Below are 21,646 nucleotides of genomic sequence, written 5' to 3'. Positions count from 1 at the left end.
ACAATTTTTCTGCACATTTGAATGCTTTGCATGCAGGGAAACTGGCTTTCATCAAGGCTGAGGTCTCAGAGATCTCTGAGACATTGTAAAGGCCATCTAAGACAGAATTTAATTCAGGAGATTTGGTGTATTATAAAAGAGAGAGTCATAGGAAATGGAAAGGTCCTGGTAAGGTAATAGGTCATGATGGTAAGACAGCAGCTTTCAAACATGGACATCAAACTATTAAGGTTCATTCCTCATGATTAATCGTAAGAAAGAAAGAAAGAAAGAAAATAAATCGGGATTGATTACAAAATCTCAGAATCTGAGCAACTGATAGAAGGAAATGAGGTACCTTGTACCTCAAATGCTCATGTGTTTTGTGATGAAGGTCCTGAGGGACAGAATACAGTAGATCAAGGGTTGGATAGTGGTAATGTGAACAATGACGACGCACAGGACAGAACTATAACATTCACAGGCCAATTGTCCCGGGCAGGTACTCAGGTGACGTATATTCCTGAGGGGTCTAGCGAGGAAGCACGCATGTACTGGAGAAAGAGTCTCCGATCGCGCAAGAGGGAGATCTTACCATAGCAGTCCCAGAAGACATCAAAGTGCTGGTAGAGGCCATAGTTTGAACAGATTACACAGTAAAATGAAGGCTGAAAACAGTCTCGCAATAGAACTAGAAGCAAAAGTCCTCATGACCGTGAAGCTTTGGTAGCTGCCAATAAACTTGAGGATAACTTAAGAGAGACAAATAAAAGGAGTTAGAGAGTTGGAGTTTGGTGTTTATTCTGAGGTACCAGATAAGGGACAGTCAGCTTTGTCACATAAATGGATTTGTACTGAAAATGTCCTTGCAGATGGGGCTTATAAGGCTAACACGAGGTGAGTTGTGAGGGGTTTTGAATAGCGGCTGGGTGATACCGATGTTAAACTGGACTCTCCTAAAGCTGGAAAAATAATCTTGCAAATCGTTTCAGCTCTTTTGGCCACATATTCATAGGAATGTAGATCAATTGACATAAAAGCCATGTTTCTGCAGGGTGATACTTTTCAGAGAGAAGTGTTTCTGAAACTGCCTAAAGAGGCAGCAGATGCAGAAGGAAAACTATAGAAACTAAACAAATGTGTCTATGGCCTTAATTTAATGATGCTTCCAGGGTGTGGTATTTCTCGGTGAGATCTGCTTTTCTGAAAATTGGTTGTGTTCAACTGAAAACAGATCTCGCAATGTTTTATTGATATCATAAAGGGAAACTTATAGGCATCTTCATGATGCACGTTGACGATTTCTTATGGGGTGGTACTACAGAATTTGAGAAATGTGTTATTAACAAGATTAGAGTAGAAAGTAAGATTTTGAGTCAGGCTTGTGGGGTTTCAAATATATTGGTTTAGATATTAAGCAGAGTAGGTCTGGAATAACAAATGAATAATCCTATTTAGAGAGTGATACTCCCATCCCAGTTAATCGTGCTTGGTCATCACAGAAAGATGATGATATATCTAAAGAAGCGACAGGGCAATTGAGAAGCTTGATTGGTCAACTAAACTGGTTGTGAACTCAGACTAGACCTGATGCTAGTTTTCATGTGTTGGAGTTAAGTACTACGATGAAACACCCAAAAGTTGAGAATGTTTTAAGGGAAAATAAAATATTTTTAAAAATTACATCTGGAGAAATAAGTTAAGCTCCCATCCTTAAGTGACCCATAGAATATAAAACTAGTCATTTTTAGTGATGCTTGTTAAAATGGAAGCCCGAGCTTCTTAAATGACTGACCCACCTCCTGAGAGGACTTGGTTTGCCAACCTCTTGTCTGAGTCCATTAAAATGGCAAGGGTGGGTTCTAGGCATGTTAGGGTTGTGCTGGAAATTCTTAACATTGTTACTTCCCATATCACCCAAAGCCGCATATTTTTGAAGGCTAAAATTAAAATGTACTAAGGGCATGTGACCTAAAGGCAGTTGAGGAACAGACTCATAAACAAGAGATTGATCAAGACTGAATGCATAATTGATATAAAGAAGAAACAGAGTGAGAGAACAGAGCCCCAAGGAATAAAAGTCACTGAATAATTACCATCTATAGCACAGGTACAACAATGAGAGAAACTAGATAATTCAAAACAAAAATGTGGTAACTTGTTTGCAAGTTTACAGAAACACTAACATTTTCCAAGAACAGAATTCCAGCATCCTAGGCTTTATCAATAGGGACGTAGAGTACAAAAGCAAGGAAGTTATGTTAAACCTGTATAAACACTGGTTCAGCCTCAACTGCAGTATTGCATCCAGTTCTGGAACGATGTGGAAGTGTTAGAGAGGGTGCAGAAAAGATTCACGAGAATGGTTCCAGGGATGAGGAACTTCAGTCACCTAGATAGATCGGAGAAGTTGGAACTGGTTTCCTTGAAGAGAAGGCTGAGGAGATTTGACATGGGTTTTCAAAATCATGAGGGTCTGGACAGAGTAGATAGGGAGAAACTTCCCACTCGTGGAAGGATTGAGAACCAGATGGCACAGATTTAAGGCAATTGGCAAAAGAAGCAATGGCAACATGAGGAAATACTTTTTCACACAGCAAGTGGTTAGGATCTGAAATGCACTGCCTGAGAGTGTGGTGGAGGCTGGTTCAATCAAGGCATTCAAGAGGGAATTGGATTATTATCTAAAAAGGATGAATGCGCAGGGATTTCTGGAGAAGATGGGATAATGGCATTAGGTGAGTTGCTCTTTCAGAGAGCCAGCAGAGACATGACGGGCCGAATGGCCTCCTTCCATTCTATGGTTCTAAGTATGTAACATTGACAAGGAGGTGAGAAATGGAAAATGGCCATGCCAAAAATCATGGATTAGGATAGAATTTTGAAGATTATGGTTAATTCTAGAGTTAAAACAGTTTCCATAACTTTAGAATGGACAAACGTATCTATTGTTCTTTCCTATGGAAATCGGTTTATCATACAGACTGTCTGCTTATTGTTAAATATATCTTGATTACCATTGTCATTTCCATCATCCGTTGAATACCTTGTCTTCCAAAGAATGAAATTTATGATTCGAATTCTGTAATGAACAGAAAGTTAACACGTTAGCTTTGGGCAGTAGGCTTGGCCAGTATCTCACATTTTTGAAAAAGTAGCAAATGCAGGATATTTCTTTATAAAAGATTAACCATCTCTCATTCTCTACCTGGCTCTTTCATTATTTACTAATTATTCACTTTCTAGTGTTATGAACCCCGTGGAGGTCAACAAACCAAAAGGAACCAAATTTACAAAATGATCTCAATAAAAAAAATAAGTGGACAAGATTTCAGTTTTATAACTTTTACTTTATCAAACCAAAATAATTATAAATTAATTGTGAATTAACAGACAGATCACAGTCTATATACACATGTATATTACAAATTACACATTAACTATCAGATACAACAAAGATTAGATCTGACAAATTTACCGGGCAGTCCACTCAGCATATTTAGCAACAATTACAGCCACAAAGTCCTTCAAAGCTCTGAACTTCCTCAGGTAGCTCTTTAGTTCCTTTATTCCAAGTTGCAGCCACCAATTCTCATCAGACAGCAGTTCCCCTTCCACTCAAACTCCATGGGTATGGTCTTCCCCAAAATGGCACTCTCCTCCAGCACTTTCTCAGCTCTGCTCATGACAGCTTTGATGGCATGGATCCACCTGTATTACCTTTATCCAAGCCCTTCAGTGACAACCCTGTCACTGGCTATGGTTAATTAGTTACTCTTAAGTAACAGAAACAGCTCTTGTATCCAGCCTTCACTTCCTTCTGCCTGCCTGCACTGGTCTCCTGTGTGATCTGAGTTGGAAAGGCTGTGTTTTTTTTTTCTGGTTCCAACCAGTTTCTGTTTCCCCAGAAACCTGAAATTTTAGTATTCCTCTCAGTTAGAGTCTTTCAAAAAAACAAGCTTTGAAACCAGGGACAGTGCACCTAACAGAACATTCAACAAGTCATCTGTTCAGATAACAGCTCACACACGCTCCAGTAATAGTCCAGCAAAACCGCGGATTTCATCACACTAATCACTAAATTGTCATGAGTTATTTCTTAATCACAATCACAAAATTGTTACAGTGCAGAAGGAGGCCATTTGACACATTGTGTCTGCACCGGCTATCCAGAAGAGCAATTCACTCAGTTCCATTCCCCCACCTTCTCCCCGTAACCTTGCACATTCTTCTCTCTCATATCACAGTCCAATTCCCTTTTGAATGTTTCAGTCAAACCTACCTCTACCACACTCTCAGGCAGTGCATTCCAGACCCTAACTACTTGCTGCATGAAAAAGTTTTTCCTCATGTTACTTTTGCTTCTCTTACCAAATACTTTAAATCTGTGCCCACTCGTCATTCGTATGTCCAACACACTTACTGCTCAGTTATTTACCCCTTGATGATGAGGACCTCAAGGTTTTATCAGTTTATAATGCTAAAATAATCAGCCCATTACAGTGTATGAGATTCCCCATTAATCAATCTTCATACTCAACTGCATGTGTGTATATATGTGAGGGGTGGTTTCCCAATAGCCTCATCCATATGAATGAGAAATGGAAAAGGATCCTTAGTGATCAACACGACTACATATATAGATTGTGAGAGGGGACGTCCCAATTACAATAACATTTGTGGGGTGGAAATGGTCATACAAAGATCCCAATGACTTAATTAAGTTTAAAACCCTTTAGTATAGAGGGAGTAGACCTTTTGAGATCCTCTACTAATTTCAAATGCAGTACAGGTTGAGTGATCAGAAGCCTTAAAGACAGTGAAGTTTACCAGTGGCACAATCTATATTCAATATTACATACATACGTAGAAGGGATAGGTACTCTTAAATGATCTGTTCAATGATCATTTTTATGAAGGTTGGGGCAGGAAGTGGGGTGTTACCATTGTTAGCTTAACTCCATGTTCTCCATTGGAGAGGATGCAAACAAGATTCAAGAGACTGGTTCCAGGGATGAGGAATTTCAGTTTCATAGATAGGTTGGAGTAGCTAGGTCTGTCGTGGAAAAGAGATGACGAGAATATTTAATGAGGTATTCAAAATGAAAAGACATCTGAACAGAGTAGATAGGGAGAATCTGTTCCTATTGGTGGAAGGGTCAAGAACCAGAAAGTACCAATTTAAAGTGATTGGCAAAAGAACCAGAGGCGACAGAAGGAAAAACATTTTTTACGTAAGATTTGAAATGCACTGCCTGAGAGTGTGGTGGAGGCAGATTCAATTGTGGCTTTCAAAAGGGAATTGGATAATTATTTGAAGAAAAAAGATTTTCAGGGCTACACGGAAAAGGCAGAGGGGTGGAACTAGCTGATTTGCTCTTGCAGAGAGCCTGACAGGCTGAATAGCCTCATTCTGTGCTGTAACCATTTTATGACCCTTTTCTATGTTATGCACTGTTCAATTCCATATGGCAAAAGAATCCCAGAATTTGCTGAATGGTATCTGAAGGGTCTTGCATACTTGGTTAACTGTCAAGAGAATTTAAATAACTGTACCATACTCAAATAACATCAGTACCTGGTTGATTCTGAAATTGTGTCCAGTCTGGTATCATTATGTCTTCTTTCAGAAATGTTTAGGTGCTGCAAGTATTTATCAAAGATCTCTTTATGGGCTTGAATTCCAAAGTACAAATTGTGGTCATCTTCTTTTTTCTGGGATGGAAGAAAACTGTTTATGATTTTTTTAAATTGGCTCATTTTTTTTTTACACTTCAGATATCATTTTTTTTTAAATATACAAATTACTTAAACAGTGAATTCTGCTGTCTGAATCCACAATGTCACACCTGCATCCTGCTATTATCCTCCATTGAACGTTATCATGTATCTTCGTGGTGTCCACAAAGGATCTGGTGAACTATGAGAAGGGTTTTGGAAGATTGGATCCCTTAGCTACTAGTTTAGAGTGGGATTCAAATTCATTGTTGAAAGGTTTTAGGAACCTGTTGAATTACAACCCAGCTACAACCCAGGACTACTTGCATGCCAAACTGCGTAAGCAGCATGCGATAGACAGAGCTAAGCGATCCCATAACCAACAGATCAGATCTAAGCTCTGCAGTCCTGCCACATCCAGCCGTGAATGGTGGTGGACAATTAAACAACTAACTGGAGGAGGTGGCTCCACAAATATCCCCATCCTCAATGATGGGGGAGCCCAGCACATCAGTGCGAAAGATAAGGCTGAAGCATTTGCAACAATCTTCAGCCAGAAGTGCCGAGTTGATGATCCAGCTCGGCCTCCTCCTGAAGTCCCCAGCATCACAGATGCCAAACTTCAGCCAATTCGATTCACTCCACGTGATATCAAGAAATGACTGAAGGCACTGGATACTGCAAAAGCTATGGGTCTGACAATATTCCGGCAATAGTACTGAAGACCTGTGCTCCAGAACTTGCCGCGCCCCTAGCCAAGCTGTTCCAGTACAGCTACAACACTGGCATCTACCCTGCAATGTGGAAAATTGCCCGGCTATGTCCTGTACACAAAAAGCAGGACAAGTCCAACCCGGCCAATTACCGCCCCATCAGCCTACTCTCAATCATCAGTAAAGTGATGGAAGGTGTCATCAACAGTGCCATCAAGCGGCACTTGCTTAGCAACAACCTGCTCAGTGATGCTCAGTTTGGGTTCCGCCAGGGCCACTCAGCTCCTGACCTCATTACAGCCTTGGTTCAAACATAGACAAAAGAGCTGAACTCAAGAGGTGAGGTGAGAGTGACTGCCCTTGACATCAAGGCAGAATTTGACCGAGTATGGCATCAAGGAGCCCTAGCAAAACTGAGGTCAATGGGAATCGGGGAAAACCCTCCGCTGGCTGGAGTCATACCTAGCGCAAAGGAAGATGGTTGTGGTTGTTGGAGGTCAATCATCTGAGCTCCAGGACATCACTGCAGGAGTACCTCAGGGTAGTGTCCTAGGCCCAACCATCGTCAGCTGCTTCATCAATGACCTTCCTTCAATCATAAGGTCAGAAGTGGGGATGTTCGCTGATGATTGCACAATGTTCAGCACCATTCGCAACTCCTCAGATACTGAAGCAGTCCGTGTAGAAATGCAGCAAGACCTGGACAATATCCAGGCTTGGGCTGATAAGTGGCAAGTAACATTCGCGCCACACAAGTGCCAGGCAATGACCATCTCCAACAAAAGAGAATCTAACCATCTCCCCTTGACATTTAACGGCATTACCATTGCTGAATCCCCCACTATCAACATTTTAGGGGCTACCATTGACCAGAAACTGAACTGGAGTAGCCATATAAATACTGTGGCTACAAGAGCAGGTCAGAGGCTAGGAATCCTGAGGCGAGTAACTCACCTCCTGACTCCCCAAAGCCTGTCCATAATCTACAGGGCACAAGTCAGGAGTGTGATGCAATACTCTCCACTTGCCTGGATGGGTGCAGCTCCAACAACACTCAAGAAGCTCAACACCATCCAGGACAAAGCGGCCCGCTTGATTGGCACCCCAACTGCAAACATTCACTCCCTCCACCACCGACGCACAGTGGCAGCAGTGTGTACCATCTACAAGATGCACTGCAGAAATGCACCAAGGCTCCTTCGACAGCACCTTCCAAACCCGCAACCTCTACCAACTAGAAGGACAAGGGCAGCAAATACATGGGAACACCACCACCTGCAAGTTCCCCTCCAAGTCACACACCACCCTGACTTGGAACTATAACGCTGTACCTTCATGTCGCTGGGTCAAAATCCTGGAACTCCCTTCCTAACAGCACTGTGGGTGTACCTACCCCACATGGACTGCAGCGGTTCAAGAAGATAGCTCACCACCACCTTCTCAAGGGCAATTAGGGATGGGCAGTAAATGCTGGCCTGGCCAGCGACGCCCACATCCCGTGAATGAATTTTTTAAAAATTAAACATTCAACATGTGGATAACAACAATTGAAGGCAGAAGGTGATCATGTGTGCAACACTGAATTCTTGAAGTTGATTTAAAAAATATATATACACTAGCAAATCTCCATGGCAATGTTGAGTCAAATATTACAGTGTTAAGAGCATACGACTCTTGCATTCAGTGAAATGAGTCAGCCAAGAGCGATTAAAACAATCAGTTTATTCATCCACAGAAATGATTTGATCAAGGCCAGTTACAATACCAAATTGCAAAAACTCAGATAATAAAACCTACAATTATCTGACCAGTATTACATAAACTGAAGGGCATCATCTTTACTGCTCCCTACTTTAACCAATAGTTTTTCTAAGTGTAGCTTTAAACATTAACATTTTGCTTTACAATCCACTCTACGTTTCCTCCATGATTTGAGGTACAACATTCAATTTTCAGTAAAAATATATAAATCATACTTCATTTAAAACAGAGACCTTATGTACAATGTCAGAAAACAGGCTATCCTGTATGCTTAGGTATGAGTTTTTATTGTGACAAAGAAGAAATATTAAAATGAAGCAAAAGCTAAAGCAATATCTTTTATTTCCTGATAAATATCTCTGTGGCAGTATTACTAACGGGCTCTGTTTAAATAAACAGATTTACATTCAAGACTCTTAATCAGAACCTTCCTCCAACTTGAATAATGGTGCAATTTTTCTTGAAATTGTCATGCTTTCTAGCGTTATGTTTTAGTTTTTTTTATTCATTCATGGGATGTGGGCATCACTGGCTCGGCCAGCATTTATTACCCATCCCTAATTGCCCTTGAGAAGGTGGTGGTGAGCTGCCTTCTTAAACTGCTGCACTCCTTGGGGTGTAGGTACACCCACAGTACTGTTAGGAAGGGAGTTCAAGGATTTTGACCAGTGACAGTAAAGGAATGGCGATATAGTTCCGAGTCAGGATGGTGTGTGGCTTGGAGGGGAACTTACAGGTGGTGGTGTTCCCATGCCCTTGTCCTTCTGTGTGGTCAAGGTCGAGGATTTGGAAGGTGATGTCTAAGGAGCCTTGGTGAGTTGCTGCAGTGCATCTTGTAGATGGTACACAGTGCTGCCTCTGTGCGTCAGTGGTGGAGGGAGTGAATGTTGAAGGTGGGGGATGGGGTGCCAATCAAGCAGGCTGCTTTGTCCTGGATGGTGTGGAGTTTCTTGAGTGTTGTTGGAGGTGCACCCATCCAAGCAAGTGGAGAGTATTCCATCACAATCCTGACTTGTGCCTTGTAAATGGTGGACAGGCTCTGGGGAAATCAGGAAGCGAGTTACTCACCGCGGAATTCCCAGCCTCTGAGCTGCTCCTGTAGCCACAGCATTTATGTGGCTGGTCCAGTTCAGTTTCTGGTCAGTGGTAACCCCCAGGATGTTGATAGTGGGGGATTCAGTGATGGTAATGCCATTGAACATCAAAGGGAAATGGTTAGATTCTCTCTTGTTTGAGATGGTCATTGTCTGGCACTTGTGTGGCGCAAATGTTACTTGCCACTTAACAGCCCAAGCCGGGATGTTGTCCAGGTCTTGCTGCACATGGACACGGGCTGCTTCAGTATCTGAGGAGTAGCGAATGATGCTGAACATCATACATTCATTAGCGAGCATCCCCACTCCTGACCTTATGATGGAGGAAAGGTCATTGATGAAGCAGCTGAAGATGACTGGGCCTAGGACACTACCTTGAGGAACTCCTGCAGTGATGTCCTGGGACTGAGATGATTGGCCTCCAACAACCACAACCATCTTCCTTTGTGCTAAGTATGATTCCAACCAGTGGAGAGTTTTCCCCCAGACTCCCATTGATTCCAGTTTTTCTACAGCTCCTTGATGCCATACTCGGTCAAATGCTGTCTTGATGTCAAGAGCAGTCACTCTGACCTCACTTCTGGAGTTCAGCTCTTTTATGTTTGGCCCAAAGCTGTAATGAGGTTAGGAGCTGCATGGCCCTGGCAGAACCCAGAAACAAGTTCTCAGAAACAAGACTTTTTTTTAAATCAGTTGTGCAAACCACTAGGAATACATTACAAAATACTTAAAAGCTAAACAGTTGCTAAACTTAAAAGTACATTTTGCTTATTACGCCTACGGCATGCTGTACCTGCTAAATAAAGAGATCCTTTCAAAAAGAAACTTTCATCAAATTCCTGTGAAAATTACTTCAGATAAAGTTCCAAAGTTCATGCAAAAAAAAAAAATAATTTTAATTATTTCTACCAAGAGCCGGCTGGTGAGTTATGAAGACAATGGAAGACACACGTTCCATACCAGAAACAGGCAATAACCTAAGGGCTAAAAAGAGTGTGGAAATTAAGGATATTGATATCAGCCAAGAAAAAGTATTGGAGAAACTTGAGGGACTCAAATCTGACAGGTCCCCGGGACCAGATGGCCTCCATCCTAGAGTTCTAAAAGAGATAACTGCAGAGATAATGGATGCACAGGCTATGATTTTCCAGAATTCCTTAGATTCAGGAATGGCCCCCTCAGATTGGAAGTTGACAAATGTTACACCACTTTTCAAGAAAGGAGGTAGAGAGAAAACGGGGAACTATAGGCCAGTTAGCCTAACATCAGTCATTGGGAAGGTGCTGGAAACTATTATTAAACATTGCACTTGGAAAAGCATAGTAAGATTCAAACAAGTCAGCATGGTTTTACTAAAGGGAGATCATGTTTGACAAATTTATTAGAGTTTTTTGAGGATGTAACTGGTAGGGTAGATAAAGGGGAACCAGTAGATGTAGTATACCTGGATTTTCAAAAAGCATTCGATAAGGTGCCACATAAAAGATTAATAGGATTCAATGGTGTTGAAGGTAATATATTAGCTTGGATAGAGGATTCGTTAACAGACAGAAAGCAGAGAGTGGGCATAAATGGGGCATTTGCAAGTTGGCAGGCAGTGAATAGTAGGATGCCTCAATGATCAGTGCTGGGGCCTCAGCTAATCACACTCTATATTAATGACTTGGATGAAGAGACAGAGAGTAATGTATCTAAGTTTGCTGATGATACAAAGCTCGGTGGAAAGGTAAGCTGCTGGGAGGATGTAGAGGGGCTGCAAAGAGATATGGACAGGTTAAGTGAGTGAGCAACAAGATGGCAAATGGAGTATAATGTAGGGAAATGTGAAGTTGTTCACTTTGGTCGTAAAAATAGAAAAGCAGAATATTTTTTAAAAGGTGTGAAACTAGTAAGTGTTGATGTTCAGAGAGACTTGGGGATACTCATACAAGGAACGCACAAAGTTAACATGCAGGAGTAGCAGGCTATTAGGAAGGCAAATGGCATGTTGGCCTTTATTGCAAAGGGATTGGAGCACAGGAATAAAGAAGTCTTACTAAAATTGTACAGGACTTTGGCGAGACCACACCTGGAATACTGTGTGAAGTTTTGGTCTCCATAATTAAGAAAGGATATACTTACACTGGAGGCGGTGCAGCAAAGATTTACTAAATTGGTCCCTAGGACGAGGGGGTTGTCCAATGATGAGAGGCTGACTAAATTGGACCTATATTCTCTAGAGTTTAGAAGAATGAGAGGCGATCTAATTGAGACATACAAGATTCTGAAAGGGCTGGATAGGATGAGGGGCCAATCATTCAGGGCTGAGATGAGGAGAAATTACTACACTCAAAGGGTTGTGAATCTTTGGAATTCTCTACCCAGAGGGTTGTGGATGCTCCATCATTGAATACATTTAAGGCTGGGATAGATAGATTTTTGGTCTCACAGGGATTCAAGGGATATGGGGAGTGGGCAGGAAAGTAGAGTTGAACCCAAGATCAGCCATGATCGTATTGAATAACGGAGCAGGCTCGATAGGCCATTTGGTCTACTGCTCCTATTCCTTGTGTTCTTGTGAAGCACTTTGAGGGATCTGGTGAATGAGAGGATCATAAAACACTCAAAGCAGGTGAAAAGTCTGTGAATCACTCCCGTCAGGCAAGCTGACAAGTACTCAGGATGGGTGTATGGCAGAATGGTTAACCATTCCCCCCACGATATGCTGGCCCACTCCTCCATCACCCCCAACACCTTGTCCCATTCCCACAGCACTTTCCCATGCAATTGCCCTTTTACCCCCTCTCTCCTCATCATCCAAGACCCCAAACATTCCTTCCAGGTGAAGCAGCAACTTATTTTACTTCTTTCAATTTAGTATACTGTATTCGCTGCTCACAATGTGGTCTCTTCTACAATGAGGAGACCAATTGCAGATTGCATGATGACTTTGTGGAACACCTCCACTCAGTCTGCAAGCATGACCTCGGGTTTCTGGTTGCTTGCTATTTTAATTGACCACCTTGATCTCACGCCTACATTTCTGTCCGTAGCCTGCTGCAATGTTCCTGTGAAGCTCAACTCAAGCTCGAGGAACAACACCTCATCTTCTGATTAGGCACTCTACAGCCTTCTGGACTCAACATTGAGCTTAACAATTTCAGACCATGACCCACATTTTGATTTTTTGTAATCATGTGCCTGTCTTAAACTTGTTTTTCATGTTTTTGCTTTTGGACAGAGCTGTTGATTATTCTGCCATTAACACTCTCTCTGGACAAATACTTTATCTTTTACTACAATGATTACCACTCCCTTTGCCTTTTGTTCCATGACATCTTTGTCATTTAATCTCTCTTCCCCACCCCCCCCCACCCTTTTACAGACCTCCCCTTTTGTTCTTCTTCCCCCTTCCACTTGCTCAACACCTATTCCTTTTCTAACCTTTTCCAGTTCTGATGAAAGGTCATCGACTTGAAATGTTAACTCTATGTCTCTGTCTAAAGATGCTGCTAGACCTGCTGAGTAAATGCTCTCCCGCACTGTAAGTACATGCTATAAATGCCTATCCACAGAAAATTGATGCTTCAGTGCATTACTAGTGTTTTTGTAAACTTTATAAAGTCTTTAATGATTCAGGGGGATGAATTTCTGTTGTGACTAACACCCTTCCTCTGGGCTTTCTGTGGCTCTTCCACTAAACGTTATGACAGATGAGTGGGAGTGTCCCCATATATTTAAATAGCGTTATTGGGTCTATTGACCTAGCTTCCTTTGGAAATGAGGGCCTCTGCATGCACTAGCACTCTGTGCACCTCTATAGTTGCAGGTGATCAGAGAACACATCTTGTACAGCCTGATTTGTTGAGCACCAAACCACTACTCTTTTCCAAACTGCAAAGATATAGGGGAATTGCCAGTGGGAAACCAACTGTGGGCATTGTGATCTATTTGCACGAAAAATAGCAGTTCGATAGCAAATTATGGCAGAAGACACATAAGAAAGCACTTGGATACTGAAAAAAAAATCTTTTTAAAATGTTCAGAAATAACTTATAAATTGCAGCAATGATATACCTGCTAAGCTCTTTAAATAGCTTTCCACCTTTCCCAAAAGCACCCTGAGACATTGGTTTCAGATGAAGAATGACAGGAAATAGCAAAGATTAGATAGAAATGACAGCACGTGGTAATTTGTGCCTGACTTTTATGAAACCACCCAAAAAGGGATGGACAATTTCTATAAGCTGCCAGAAATAATGGCAAAAATGGAGTGAGTGGAAAAGTGGGCAGAGATGCAGAGTAACAGATCTCCATTCCAATTCCTATTCAGGATCACCCAATTTGCACACAAAAATTGGCATAAACTAATCAGAAAATCGCAGCTGGTGAGCTTGGGGAGCACATTACGTCAAGCATAGATTATATGGGGAGGAGCAAGTGGAGGTGGCAGTGAGGAACAGCAAGCAGCTGCCCAGCTTCCAATTTGAGCATTCCACAGCTGTATAGCCAAGGGAGTGATACCCTACTGGAGCCACATTCAGAAAGCAGTTGATTAATGACCAAAAGTTTAGGCAGCAGTGAATATCCTGCAAGGGTTATCGTAGAATGTGTTGTATTTGCATTTCTGACTTCTCTACTGTATTGTACATATGATTATCAGAACAGTAATACAGGGGAGCTGCAGAGATAGAGCAAGCCAATATGCAGCTTCTTTCATGAAGGCTACGAAGAGCTTGAGTTCCAATTAACATAAGTCTACAACTGTCAGATTTGACAGGCTCAGGGAGAGAGCTACAATGGCAGATTTCCCACACCTCAAGGATCAATGGTCTGCATATAGATCACTTGTCATCTTGCAGTGATGACTGCTACCTGGGCAATGTCAAGAAGGACAAAGGAGGCAGCTCCCCACCCACCCCCCACCCCAGGAAAATGAAACATCCTTAAAGAATTGCACAAATCTGATTAGTGGGCAGTCACTTGCAGCTACTGTTTTGTCAGACTTGTTTCCAGTGGTGACCCTGCACCCAGTGGTACAACATCACTTTTATTCCTTGAGACACTCATTGACCAACAGCAGTATGTTAAGGCACTTGCTCCTCCCACACAAGATCTAATACCACTTAGATGTAATAGAAAACTAAACACTAGAAGAACCACAGTTGACAGAGTCTCTAATGGGAAGTAAGGTTATAGGCAATAGAAGCAAGTTTTATATGTAAACATTATCATTAAATTTTGTCCAGTTTATTTCCAACACTGCAATTGCTGAACTTTGAACATCTTAATTCTGCTGCATGCTCATTTGTCGTAGTGCAGCAAAGTGATGCAAAGAGAACTGTGATTATTTTGGAAACTTTTGCTGAGCTGTAGAGGGGCACTATGCTTGAGGAGCTCCAACAGTGGGGTTCCTAACTTGAACAGAGCAACAATGTGCTCTAGACCAAGACTATTCACTCACTACAACACCCATATCCTGATTGAGTACCTAATGGCTCCTATTTTTTTAAATCACACAAGTCCCTGTTCAAAGAGGAACCAACCCCCTTTGAATTTTCAGCTGAGTCAGTATTTATTAAATCTATCTGAAAGTCTATTCAATAAACTAGTGGTTCCAAATATTGAGGGGTTATTCCTAAGTTAAGTTTGTGGCTGCTCTATCTAATAATCACACTGAAGATTTCACATTCATATTATCCAACTCACCATTATTCGAAAGCCCTTTTCTCTCAGTTTTCCCAGATAAAGCTTCCTATTAACTTCCTTTTTGTCCATGCCATTTTCTGGTTTTGCCACTACTAAGACAAAGTCAACTTTAGCCTGAAACATAAGAATATCATGGTTTAGAAAATTGATTCTGTACATCAGAACATAATGAACACTTCCCTTTCTATAGTGAGCTCCACCTTCCATCCAGTTTGTACTGCACCTAGCTTTGGAGTGTTGGCTGGTGCAGAATAGATGGAGATCTAATTTGCATCTCACTACTTCTGACCCAAAGTGCTTGATAGAGAGAGAGCTCAAACTCTTGCTTTACCTGACAAGGAATGGTTGATGAGGGAATACACATGAAATTTTACACTGCTTTGAACCTGTTTTGTAGCTGACCTGAAAGTTGTTGATAGGATGGTGTAAAGGGAACTATTTTCTACATCGAACCCAAAACCCAAAGCTCTAAACTATTGTAAACCCAATTTTGAAGTATTTGATAGGTCAGTTTTGAGGGCCCACAGTGTTCCTGATCTGACAATACTTGATAGAATTCTGTAGACAAAGTTCCACTCCACATCTTATTTATGTTGTAACTAACCTGGGACTTTTTAAACAGGACAGTGTGACGCGAATAAATAAAAACAAGAAACGCTGGAAATACTCAGCAGTCTGGCAGCATCTGTGGAGAGAGAAGCAGAGTTAACGTTTCAGGTCAGTGACCCTTCTTCAGAACTGGCAGATATAAGAAATGTAAAAGATTTTAAGCAAGTAAAGCGGGGGTGGGGCAAGAGATAACAAAAAAGGTGTTAATAGGACAAGGTCACAGGATATCTGATTAGAAGGTCATGGAGCAAAGGCAAACAATATGTTAATGGTGTGCTGAAAGACAAAGCATTAGTACAGATAGGGTGTTAATGGACTGAAAACTGAACAGCCACAAGCACAAACATGAAAAAAAAAAGTGGTAGGCACAGTAGAAACAAACTGAACAAACTAAAATAAAACAAACACAAAAAAGAAAAAAGAAAAAGGTAACTAAAAATAAAAGTAAAATGCAGCGCCGTCATGTTCTGAAATTATTGAACTCAATGTTCAGTCCAGCAGGCTACAGCGTGCCCAATCAGTAAATGAGATGCTGTTCCTCGAGCTTGCATTGATGTTCACTGGAACACTGCAGCAATCTCAGAACAGTGATGTGACCGTGAGAGCAGGGTGGGGGTGGGGGGGATGTTGAAATGGCCAGCAACCAGAAGCTCGGGGTCATGCTTTCGGAACTGAGCAGAGGTGTTCCACAAAGCAGTCACCCAGTCTGCGTTTGGTCTCCCCAATGTCGAGGAGACAACATTTTGAGCAGCGAATACAGTATATTACATTGAAAGAAGTAAATCACTGCTTCACCTGAAAGGAGTGTTTGGGGCCTTGGATAGTGAGGAGAGAGGAGGTAAATGGGCAGGTATTACACCTCCTGCGATTGCAGGGGAAGGTGCCTTGGGAAGGGGATGAGGTGGAGGGGGTAATAGAGGAGTGGACTAGGGTGTCACAGAGGGAACGATCCCTTCGGAATGCTGACAGGGGAAGGGAGGGGAAGATGCCTTTGGTAGTGGCATCATGCTGGAGGTGGCAGAAATGGCGGAGGATGATCCTTTGGATATGGAGGCTGATGGGGTGGAAAGTGAGGACAAGGGGAACCCTGTCGCGATTCTGGCAGGGAGGGGGAAGGGGTGAGGGTAGAGGTGCAGGAAATGGGACAGACACGGTTGAGGGCCCTGTCAACCACAGTGGGGGGGAATCCTCGGTTGAGGAAAAAGGAAGACATATCAGAAGCGCTGTCATGGAAGGTAGCAGTGTGACGCGAGTCGTATTCTCTACGTAACTACTTCACCTAGGAGAGCTTCGTGGGTGGTATGGAGGGAATGTTGCTCTCCATCTAAATAATGAGGTGCCTGAATGAGAGTTTTAACTGGATCAGAGTAAAAGGGAAAAAGGGGAGCACCTACTTTTCTACAGTACATAGCAATGTGAGTAAGCAGCTCTGGGCTATTTACACTTCTACAACAATGTGAGTGTGCACCACTAGGCATTTACTTTTCTATGGTACACAGCAATGGAGCAAGTATCTTTCAGTACTGTTCATTATCTTTTCATGATTTGTTTAATTAAATATTTTGGAAGAAAAAGGAGTTACCAGAATATCATTATCCTCAAGCAGCAGATATTCTTCTTCATTGTTGGCTACAATGTAAATCATTTCATTCTGTAAATAAAGATGTTAGAGAGTCATTCACTGGCTGTAGGGCAGTGGTCACACCTGTAATCAAAGTGCCATCGTAGATTTCATTGTCTGAGACACTAATTCCCAGAAACTCACATTGTTTGTAAACATAAACAATTCTGTGCTGTCATCACTTCATTAACTGCCACTTGTATTAAAAGTTTTGGATGAAAAATGCAAAGCCCCTGCCCCCTGCAGTAGCAAATAATGTTCTTGCATAAAATGTCAGTGCCATTATTAACAGGTAATATTCAGCTTTAATTCTGTCTCTTCACAATGGATAGTAGGTTGTATGCAGAAATGAGCTCTTAAAGGAACAGGCACCATTTTGGGCAAATTAATTTAAAATTAATGGTGGGGTTTTCTTTTAAAGCTTCCTAACTGCAATATTTAGTGGTACAAGATGAAAGAGGTAAGTTAGGAAGATCTCATAATACTAGAGCCAGGCACCCTGTACTTATTATTATGCCAGCTCTAACATACTTAGTGGTGATGAAAGAGGACAACTGACTTCATAGACTCCAGGCCAGCACAAAGGCAATCATAGAATTGTACTAAAAACAGAAAGTGTTGGAAATACTCAGCAGATCTGGCAGCATCTGTGGAGACAGAAACAGAGGTAACGTTTCAGGTCTATGACCTTTCAACAGAATTTTACTACCTGCTAAATGAATACATGCAGACAATCTCCACCAATGTAATAATCATTTGCAAATGTCATACTTTTTTTTATTCATTTGTGGGATGTGGTCGTTGCTGGCTAAGCCAGCATTTATTGCCCATCCCTAATTGCCATTAAACTGAGTGGCTTGCTAGGCCATTTCAGAGGGCATTTAAGAGTCAACGGTATTGCTGTGAGCCTGGAGTCACATGTAGACCAGACCAGGTAAGGACAGCAGATTTCCTTCCTTAAAGAACATCAGTAAACCAGATGGAGTTTTTTTCTCATTTTTTTCTTTGTTTGATGGGGACAGTGTAGAGGGAGCTTTACCCTGCATCTAACCCATTTTGTTTTTAAGGTGGCCTTTACACCCCAAGCCCCTTTTATGTATTTTATGTCGAGGGGGCCTTTATTCCCCCCTTATAGACATTTAAAAAAATAATTTTATTAAAATTGAAAAAACAAAACTCAAATTAAAATGCCATTCTCGACATCAATGATGCGCTCTCGTCCCTGCAGTGCCCTCCAGTCACGGAAGGCCTCAAGCATTCTCCAGGGACACCCGGACGCAAACGTAACCGCGGAAAAGGGACAGGAAATCAGGGCGGACGCACCCCCTGATGGCCCACAGCCCTGACCTGTGAATCGCCACCTTGACCAGGCCCAGGACCAGACCAAGGAGGAGATCATCCTCCCGGCCCACGCCCCGCTGCAGGAGCGTGGGGCTGAAATGCAGCCAAAACTTGAGGAACAGCCCCTTTATGTACTCAAACAGGGGCTGCAACCTCACACACTCCATATATACGTGGAACATGGACTCGTCCAGGCTGCAGAACCTGCAGCCTGCTTAAAAACCTGCTTAAAAGTCTATTGCATGGGACTGCCCTCTGCAGCACCCTCCACCCCAGGTTCCTGATGTAAAGGGGGAGGACTCCCATGTAGAGAGGGTGTCCCCTCATTGCCACCAGATGTTTTTTTTTACAACAATCGACAATGGTTTCATAGTCACCATTAGACTGGCTATTAATTCTAGATTTATTAATTGAATTCAAAATTCACCATCTGCTGCAGTGGCATTTGAACCTGTGTCCCCAAAACATTTGCCTGGGCTCTGTGTTACTTGTCCAGTCACCTTACCACCACACCACTGCCTCCCCTAAATACACCTACCTCCTTACATTGCAGCATTGGATTCATCCATAATCAGGACATAATGCCATGACCTTCATAACACAAACAGTTTCACCTTTATCATTGTGCATTTAATAAATGATATGGACTTTGAAATGAGAGAGCAATATTAAAATTTGTTGATGACACCAGCTTGAGAGAGGGGGGCTTAGCAAATTGTAAAATACCATCCCTGAGTGGATCCTATCCCACTGGAAAGACCAACCAGCAGTCGCAGCACAGTGGTATACAGTCGGGAAGGTGTGGCCCTGGGAGTCCTCAATATTGAGTCCAGAACCCATTAAGTCTCATGGCATCAGGTTAAACATGGGCAAGGAAACCTCCTGCTAATTACCACCTAACATCCCCCCTTAACTGATGAATCAGTATTCCTCCACATTGAACACTTCTTGGAAGAGGCACTGAGGGTAGCAAGGCCACAGAATGTACACTGGCTGGGGGACTTCAACATCCTTCACCAAGAGTGGCTCAATAGCTCTATTATTGATCAAGCTGGCCAGGTCCTGAGCGGCATACCTGCCAGACTGGGCCAGTGGCAAGTGGCGAGAGAACCAACATGAGGGCAAAACCTTCTTGACCTCAGCCTCACCAATCTACCTGTCGCAGATGCATCTGTCCATTACAGTATGAGTATTAGTGACCGCCACACAGTCCTTGTGGAGATGAAGTTCCATCTTCACATTGAGGACACCCTCCATTGTGTTGTGTGGCACTACCACTGTGCTAAATGGGATCGATTCAGAACAGATCTTACAGTTCAAAACCGGATATCCATGAAGTGCTGTGTGCCATCAGTAGCAGCAGAATTGTACTCAACCACAATCTGTAACCTCAAGGCGCAGCATATACCTCACTCAACCATAGCCATCAAGCCAGGAGACTAACCCTGGTTCAATGAGGACTGTAGGAGTGCATACCAGGAACTGCACCAGACATACCTAAAAATGAGGAATCAGTCTGGTCAAGCTACAACACAGGACTACAAACATGCTAAACAGCAGAAGCAGCATGCTACAGACAGCACTAAGTGACTCCAAACCAACGGATCAGATCAAAGCTCTGAAGTTCTGCCACACCAGTTGTAAGATAGACAATTAAACAACTAACTGGAGGATGAACATCCCAATCCTCAATGACGGCAGAGCTGAGCACGAGTGAAAAAGACAAAGCTGAAGCATTTGCAACCAGGACTTGTGATGCAGAACTAACCGCGCCCCTAGCCAAACTGTTCCAGGATAGCTGCAACACTGCATCTACCCAACAAAGTGAAAAATTACTCAGGTATGTTGTCACAAGAAGTAGGAAAAATTCAATCTGGCCAATTACCACCCCTTCAATCTACTCTCAATTATCATCGACAAAGCTATCAAGAGCACTTACCCAACAACGACCTGCTCACCAATGCTCAGTTTGGGTACCACCAGGAGCACTCGGGTCCAGATCTCATTTCAGCTTTGGTCTAAACATGGACAAAACAGCTGAATTCCAGAGGTGAGGTGAGAGTGACTGCCCTTGGTATCAATGCAGCATTTGACTCTGTTTGGCATCAAGGCGCCCTAGTGAAATTGAAGGCAATAGAAAGCATGGGGCAAACCAGTGGCTGAAGATATACCTAGTACAAAGGATGATGGTCATGGGATGTTGGAGGCCAATCATCTCAGCCCCAGGATATCGCTGCAGGAGTTCCTCAGGGCAGTGTCCTAGGCCCAACTATTTTCAACTGCTTCAAAGAGTCATTTACAGCACAGAAGGAAGCCATTCGACCCATCGTGTCCATGCTGGCTTTCCATGGAGCTACGCAGTCAGTCCCACTCCCTGGCTTGATCCCTGTAGCCCTGCAAGTTTATTTCTCTCAGGTAGCCATCCAACTTCCCCTTGAAGTCATTGATCGTCTCCACTGCCACCACCCTTGTGAGCAGCGCGTTCCAGATCATTACCACTCACTGTGTAAAAAAGTGCTTCCTCACATTCCTCCTGCATCTTTTGCCCAAAACATTCAATCTGTGTCCCATGGTCCTTGTATCTTTTGTTATTGGAAACAATTTTTCATTGTCTAACTTATCTAAGCCTGTCATAATCTTGTACACTTCTATTAAATCTCCCCTCAATTGCCTTTGTTCTAAAGAGAACAAATCCACCTTTTCCAACCCAACCTTGTAACTAAAATCCTCCATCCCAGGAACCATTCTGGTAAATGTCCTCTGCATCCTCTCAAGGACCCTCACATCCTTCCTGAAATGTGGTGATCAGAACTGAACACAATACTCCAGTTGGGGCCTAACCAGAGCTTTATAAAGGTTCAGCATAACTTCCCTGCTTTTGTACTCAATGCCTCTATTTACGAAGCCCAAGATCCCATATGCTTTACTCTCTCACTATGTCCTGACACCTTATAAGATCTGTGCACATGCACCCCCAGGTCTCTCAGTTCCTGCACACTCTTTAGAACTGTGCCATTATATTGCCTCTCCATATTCCTTCTGCCAAAATGAATCACCTCACACTTGTCAGTATTAAATTCCATCTGTCACCTCTCTGCCCATTCTGCTAGTCTATCTACATC

General features: G+C 42.6%; 1 protein-coding gene across 3 annotated transcripts in view; it reads right to left on the bottom strand.

Annotated features, from left to right (window-relative positions):
* The window catches only part of LOC137377286 (anoctamin-9-like), a 178,331-nt gene that overhangs the window by 120,994 nt on the left and 35,691 nt on the right, over positions 1–21,646 (bottom strand). For 2 of the 3 annotated variants that reach the window (XM_068046833.1, XM_068046832.1), the window contains exons 2-5: positions 17,145–17,213; positions 14,954–15,067; positions 5,558–5,694; positions 2,997–3,061 (exon numbers count right to left, since the gene is read on the bottom strand). In XM_068046833.1, coding sequence (XP_067902934.1) covers positions 2,997–3,061; positions 5,558–5,694; positions 14,954–15,067; positions 17,145–17,207 — 379 coding nt within the window. In that variant the 5' untranslated portion in view covers positions 17,208–17,213. Of the gene's footprint in view, positions 1–2,996; positions 3,062–5,557; positions 5,695–14,953; positions 15,068–15,557; positions 15,639–17,144; positions 17,214–21,646 lie in introns of those variants that run through there. The other variant, XM_068046836.1, reaches the window with a different exon arrangement.

The sequence above is a fragment of the Heterodontus francisci genome, chromosome 14 (genome assembly GCF_036365525.1).
Source record: "Heterodontus francisci isolate sHetFra1 chromosome 14, sHetFra1.hap1, whole genome shotgun sequence".
NCBI lineage: Eukaryota > Metazoa > Chordata > Chondrichthyes > Heterodontiformes > Heterodontidae > Heterodontus > Heterodontus francisci.
This window is presented reverse-complemented; position numbering and strand designations above follow the sequence as displayed.